This window comes from Neopsephotus bourkii, unplaced genomic scaffold (assembly GCF_033783945.1).
Source record: "Neopsephotus bourkii isolate Nb327-2 ecotype Australia unplaced genomic scaffold, CSIRO-AGI_Nbou_v1 NB_1825, whole genome shotgun sequence".
NCBI lineage: Eukaryota > Metazoa > Chordata > Aves > Psittaciformes > Psittacidae > Neopsephotus > Neopsephotus bourkii.
The window spans coordinates 12386520-12393569 of record NW_026902298.1 but is presented as its reverse complement, the minus strand read 5'-3'; the positions used below and the strand labels follow the sequence as shown (position 1 = coordinate 12393569).

Sequence of the window (7050 nt, the reverse complement as noted above, 5' to 3'; positions counted from 1 at the left end):
ACAACCCAGCTAGTAACTGCCCTGAGTGGCTTGAGCCTGTGTAGAATGGTTTGGGTTAGAAGGGGCCTTGAAGCTCATTTGCTTGGGAGGATGGGAGGGACTGCACTGTTGTAGTGAGGCAGGGAAAAGAAGGGTGGTTGTGGGGGAAACATTTGGTTTAGCTGGGAAACCAGTGTGCCAGGCTGGTGCCTAAGGCAGAGTGGTTGGGCTAAAGGGTCACAGAGCCAGGACAGCTGTGTACAGCCTCTGCACAATTCAAGAGCAACACAGTGCAGAGCACCAGGGCTGTATGCTTCACCAAAACATAAAGCCAGGCCCCACCTCAGGCTGTTGCCTGGTCCCAGCTGGGGCAATGCCTCCTCTGTTCTGGCATTTCACATATAAAACTCCTCATCTGTGCTTTCCATCTCCCTTGTTTGCTGTCTTCCCAGCTCGTCCTAGCTGCCCCCATTCTAAAATCGCCTTCCTTACCTCTTTTCTCACTGGCTCTTCTTGTGTTGCTTCTCCCACGCACAACACAGCCTAATTTGTACCTGACCTGACCAGGCTTGCGTGCAACAGGATTAAATCATCATCTGAACGGATCCAAGGGACATCACTGGGCAACGGAACCTTAAAATATTAACTAAATCAACGGCTTCGTGCTTCGGAAGTCGTTTTTCCTGCATTGCAGATGGGGGGTGAGCGCTTGTACCGTTTACCATCACTCTTCCTCTCTGTGTGAGCTGGCAGGCAGAGGGCGTGCAACGTGCTGTTTGCTGGTGAAGAATAAAAGCGTGAGGTACACCTTTTCTTCTCTGAGCTGGGAATCCAGGGGCTCTTTTATGTTGTGCTTGGAACATTTGACTCAGCAGCTGCATTTTACCCACCGCCTCCAAACCTCTCCTCCACAGACAGCACTGCCAGTGGTTTGGTGGGTGCAGGCCAGTCTTCAGGGAGGAACTGGTGCAGAGGCTTTGCATTCCCAGGTATGGTGCAGCACATACCAATAAGGGCTTCTCCCCAGGCCCCTATATAGTGGCGGAGCGCACCTCTTTGTGGAACCAATGGTCCATAAGCATCGCATTTCAGCCTTCACAGTCTCAAGGGTGGAGCAGTGCAGAGTAACTGCCATCTGCAGAGGCCAAACATGTTCTCTGCCTCCAAGAAGTAACTTCATTGTGCTTGGTGATGGTTTTCAGCTGGGGCTGTCAGATTCAGTATGCTCCCACCCATTAAGTGAACTCCGCAAGCTCTGCCACAGGTAAGAGGCTGGGACTCAGACACGGTACATGTTTTATTATTAAAAAATGCATAAAAACTAAAGACATGCTTCCCAAAGTTAGAGTCTCTATGTACATCTGCGCTTCCCAGGCAGCTGCAGGGAGCATAGCCTTCTGCCCTCACCGTAACCTGCACCACACAGGCTTCTGTTACCCTTTGTTAGGTGTTATCTTCTCACCCGCATTTACACCATTGCACCTAAATGAAGAGAAAACCCTGTGCTGCCTGGGGCATAAGATGGTGCAGTTTGTATCTCCAGCTTAGAAACTGCACTGAACTTCTGGAGACACCTGTAGGACATTGCTGGTCAGTAGGAAACTTTACAGAAAGGACCCATGCCCAAGCCCCCAGCTGAAATTTCCCTTCCCTAGGAAGTGTTCTCACTAAGGGCTGAAACTGGACCTGAATTTTGTAGTTAGCCCCAAACTTTACAATAAGCAAATACTGGACATCAAAGGGTGGAGTGTTCTGATACCAAGTCTGCAGTCTCATTAGACTTATTGGTCCCATCTTTGCCAGCTCAGCAAATGATGACATTTGTGGTATTTGTTTCTGAGGAGGAGCAATGTGGAATCCCAAGTCTTGTGATACTGCTGAATTTTCAGCGCACTGGAAAGAAAAGAAATGAAGATCTAGCAAATATTCTGGATAAGTAGAATAAGATGTAACTGCGCTTCCTTGCTGGGAACCACGGCACAAAACAAATGCTGATTTACAGTAAAATATTAAATCATTAAAAACCACACAAGCATTTGCAGTTATAGTGAGTCAGACATGCTGATTGGAAAACAAAACCAAACGCGGAGAGCAAAACCATTCATTTTGCCCTGTCTGGAAGGCTGCAGTGATACTAGTTTATGTTCTGATGTGACTTTTACAGCGTGCCAGAAGACCTCCTAAACAGGAAGGCCAGTGGTTCTCAAGCTTTTTCATCATGAGGACTCTCTCTTCAGAAAGAGATCTCCCCGTTGGTCCCTTTCCTCCGGCTCACACACCTTCCCAACACCGATTTCACAGCTTTACTGCAGCAGCTACAGCACTTGGTTTGAAAAAGTCATAGGACTGATAGAGATTAAATGAACCCTATTTAAAAGCAAACGCTGAATCCTGCTCCGGCTTAACCTGAAGCAATCCTGCCATTCCGTATCATCTGAGCTGTCTCCTTCCTCTCCTGGAGGGCAGCACTTAGCATTAATTAGCACTGTTTCCCCATTCTGCTAAGTCTTCTCTACAGCCTTTCCTTTCCATCCCTTTGAAGTTGGATTCTGCCCTCACACACGCCAGCTGCTTTCCTTCCCTTCCCATTTTAATGCCAGCTGCAAGTCCAGTCAGGCCTGAATTGGCATTAAACAGAAGAAAAAGAAAGACATAAAAGAGGTACGTGGGGCGAAGAGGGATGCTGCAGTTTCATTTTTTATAATTTCATTGCTCATCCAAACATCTGAAACTCTTAAAAGAGCCCCAGACTGAGGGAGCAGCAACCGTCACTGCATGAAATAAACCAGATGTTCAAATTCAGTATGGGGTAGAAGCTGATCCGCAGATCAGTTTGAGAACCACTGAGGTAGGCAACAAGTCTCAGCAGTACAGGTCTCGGCAGTACTGCTGAGTGAACGCAAGGGGAATTCTGCCCTCTTGTCCTGAATGAGTGTAGATACCCATTAGTGTTTTCAGAGGTACCAGTCCCGAAGTCACGCAGCCAGGATCGAAGACAACATCTACACAAGAGCGAGCACGGACTGAACAGAAGGTGTACTCAGCTCTGATCCAGCAGTCAGTGAGGAGCAGGGCACACACTCTGCCCACCTTAGCTTGGAGCTCCTTCCAGTGGGATGCAATCGACCTGCAACCCTACCGCCCTCCTCCCCCAAATCCAAGGTGCTGTTGGGGTTTCGGTCCTTCCATGCCATCCACCACTGCAGCCCACACAGGAGGTGAAAGCTACAGAAGCTGCCCAAGAGCTCTGGCCACTGCTGTTCAAAGCCATTCCATATCTGGCATCAGAGCCCCAGATAACACAGCACCACATCCCATCTCAGGGAAGCAGTGTTACTGCTATGTACAGGCTAACAACTTTTCTCTCCTTCTGTCTCCAGCTCATACAGAAGGCTTTTGTCCTCCCCTTCCTGCCCATCTGGATGCCTTTCACCCTCGGCATCATCTCCAAGGCACAAGGGGCTCATGATGTAACGATAGTCACTTGTGACAGCAGCAGCTGCCCCAGCAATGGTCTCTTCACCGTTCGTGTTCCCAAAGGAGGCATGCAGGGCAGGGTCACTTGCAGACGCCTCTTTGTCCTTCCCAATATTGACATAGAGAGGATCTTGACTGGAGGAGAGTATGGACATCCTCCCCCGAATCATTTCCAGCTGGGACCGGAGCACTCCAAAGCTGGGGCGTAGCTTAGGCTCAGGATGCCAACATCTGCACATGAGATCGTAGCTGCAAAATGGAAGGCGACAAGAGCAGTGAGAAGCAGAGCAGCCACCCCTGCACCTCTGAACAGGGGTGCTGCACAGTTCATCTTCAGAATCAAAAACACTTTTCCCAAACCCTATGTGCTTTGGCCTTGCATAGGTGACAGCACATAATTTGTTCCTTCCCATTCTCATTTTGGTCAAAATCATTATTTAGACAGTACCAAAAAAAACCCAAAGCCCTGCCAAAGGATGCTGAGCTTCTTGATAAAACCCCATTCCACCGTCTCTGGAGAGCTAGAAGAGGACCATGAGTGTGACACCATTTGGCAATAGCTTTTGAATTTATTCACAAAAACCCGATCCTGAACAATCTCTGCTGTGGCTGAACCCATCCCTCCAAACTGTAGCTCAACAGCAGGTGAAACACAGGAAGAAACAAAACAGGGATCCAACTGTGGGAGGTGCGAGTTATTTCCAGAGTACTGTTTTTCACATTGTGTTAGCTCAGTGCTCCCGGTGCCAATGTTGCTTCCCAACAGGTTGACAGTGAGACTGGAAAAAGGCAGAGTGGAGGGCTGTGGAGGAACGGACAACAGCTTCACTGCTGGAAGAGCGGTGCTGAAATGGCCTTTCTACTACAAAGGCACCACACCGATGCAGATGTGTTCAGTGATGTTACCAGCCTTAGGTCCTGTCCTTCAGCATTTCTCCTGCAGTCAAACACCCGTCACCTCAGCTCTGGTTGCCTGATGGCCAGTGTGAGGAGATATAACTACAGAACCATAGAATGGTTTGGAAGGGACCTACAAAAGTCATCTAGTCCAACCCCCATGAAATGAGCAGGGACATCTTCAACTAGCTCAGGCTGCCCAGAATCACATCCAAGGATGGTGCATCCACCACTCCCCTGGGCAACCCGTGCCAGGATTTTACCACCCTCATTGTAAAGAACGTCATCCTCACACCCAGCCTGAATCTCCCCTCTTTAATCTAAACCATCACCTCTTGTCCTATTGGAACAGGCCCTGATAAAGTCTTTCCACAGGACGTTGCTGGCTCTGATGGCCTGTGCTGGGCAAGGGGTGAGGAGCTCTGCTCCCTGCACTGGCTGCCTTTCCTCTGGAGCCCACTAGGCTGGAGCACAGCCGGAGCCATTGTCCTCCTCCTTTTTGTGCATCACCCACAGGACTGGCAGCTGCGTTCCTATGGCGTTATTGTTGCCAGTTCTGCAGGGAGCAGGAACAAAGCACAGTGCTGGCACTGAAAAACACCGCACACAAATGAACCTCAGTTAAACTTGTAAACGGGAAAAATCTGATATGGCCTTTACTGCGAAATAAAGCGTTTCATGGTGGCTTTTATTTTACTCGTTGTGTCCCTTGCTTGCTATCAGCTCTACAAGATTGGTTTTGATCTCACACTAGTTTTACAGAAAGCTTCTATGGTTCAGTCATCTTAATCCTGATTTACATCCCTCACAAACAGTAGAAATAACTCTGAATGCTCCAGATAACATGAAAACTTGCTGTTCTGTGGCACTATTCTCTTTTATCCTCACTGGCAAACAGCAGAAATTCATTTGAAAAAAGGCAGAAAACCACTGGCTTTAATAAATCAGGACAAATAGTCCATTTGTCCCAGTATCCTGTTCTGACAGCGGCCAGTATCATACACTCGGAGAAAGCACATAACCGGAGTGTGAACACTGTAGTGAGATCTTTCTGGTATGTTCTCTCAGGTCTCAATAACCTGTAGCTCAAGGGCCTCTCAAAATGCAGGCTGTACATTTTTAGTAGTCTTTGATGGATTTTCCTTCAATGCCTGTCAGACTTTTTAATCTCTCCTCTACTTTTGGCATCTATAACATCCTATGGCCATAAGCTCCACAGCTTGCAACCAAAGCTACTCACAGCAGTCAAGCTGCAGATACTTAATGTATTTAAGCAGTGGTGTAATGATGTTTTCATTTAAAAATAAGGAGGAGTTAAAGTGAACTGCTGAGAAGATAGAAGTGTACAGCTTTAATGGCAGATTATTTCCTATGTGGAAAAATGCAGGAGAAAGGAAACTGCATGAAACAATCCACCTAATATCAGAGCAGGAGGGAAGAGGAAGGAAAGAGGATTGCATGTTGTCCATGAGGCCATTGCCTCTGCAATCCAGTTTCCTAGATTGCTCTTCTGTTCAGCCTTCAGAGTGTGCTATGAACTCGTCTCCTTCCTCAGATACTGGCCTGAGAAGGTAGGGAGCAACGAGTTTCTGGAAATACAGTTCCCACAAAGCCAAGAGCTGCTTATGTTGACACTGTTCAAACCCTTGGGCCAAGTTAGCTGCTTGTGCAGCTACCACAGGTTCCAGGGAGCTCTGCCAGCAGAGAGTATCTGGTAGCTAACCCAGAGTCTTTCTAGTGAATGCCTCTGTGTATTGGAAAGTGGATGGATTCAGATCAGCATCCCAGCCAGCTGCCCCTGTTTCCTTCCAGCGAGCCAAGCTTCTCAAGGAATGTCAGCAGGGCAAGGAAGTACTCACACATCTTCCAGGCACTCCGGCGGCTGCTTGAGCCTGTTCCCGCTGATGAGGTAGTTGTAGATTTCTGCATTCTCAATGCCAGCATAAGGGGTTTGCCCTCGGGTCACGATCTCCCACATGGTCACCCCGAACGCCCACTGCAAGGGAGCAGCACACAGAACAAGTGAACAGACAGTCCCCAGCTCACTGGGCTGAGGTTTCAGTGTGCTCAGGCTGTGCCAACCCTCCCAGCCTGGGGTAATGTTATGTGAGCAGCAGTGATGCAAGGACTATCTCTAGCTAGAAAACAAAGAAATGACACATTATGTTGGGAGACAGCTGAAGGCTCTGCCTGGCCCTATCCTGCAGTGGAGCACAGGAAGATTTGGGAGTTACTGCAGTCTTCCACCTGCAGACCTCTCCCAAGCATCTCATGGTTCTTAAGCTATTGGTTTTGTTGTTCCCAGCTGTAAGAACATTTGGTCTGGGGCTCACACATCAGTTTAATTTGTTGAGCCTGACTCCGAGTTACTGGAAGTGTACAGGCACAAATGAAAGCAGTTTAGGCAATAAGCAGGGCAAGGAACAAACCATGTATGGCTCATGTTCATTTGTCCTCTACACTGCAACAGTTGTACATCTAAACTAAGTCACAAGGTTTTCTAGGTGCAAAAAATGATTATTTTCATAAGCAAAAGCCTGTCCAGTGTCTATGGTAAACTGGCTGAGCTGTCAATCACCAGTCACTAAACACTGTTCACAGTGGTTGCAGAAATCACCGGGCAACAGAGCAGCCAAGTTACAAGGTACTCTTTGTAAGCTCTTCAGGGACACTGTGACAGGGATAACTGGGAAGGCA

The 7050-nt window shown here is 48.2% G+C and overlaps 1 protein-coding gene across 4 annotated transcripts in view; it reads right to left on the bottom strand.

Moving 5' to 3' along the window:
- Positions 1-1258: 1258 nt before the first annotated feature.
- TYRO3 (TYRO3 protein tyrosine kinase) overlaps positions 1259-7050 on the bottom strand; it is a 41896-nt gene continuing 36104 nt past the window's right edge. For all 4 annotated transcript variants that reach the window (XM_061343575.1, XM_061343577.1, XM_061343576.1 and 1 more), the window contains 2 exons: positions 6213-6349; positions 1259-3705 (listed from right to left, as the gene is read on the bottom strand). In XM_061343575.1, the coding sequence (XP_061199559.1) occupies positions 3330-3705; positions 6213-6349 (513 nt within the window). In that variant the 3' untranslated portion in view covers positions 1259-3329. The remainder of the gene's footprint in view (positions 3706-6212; positions 6350-7050) is intronic.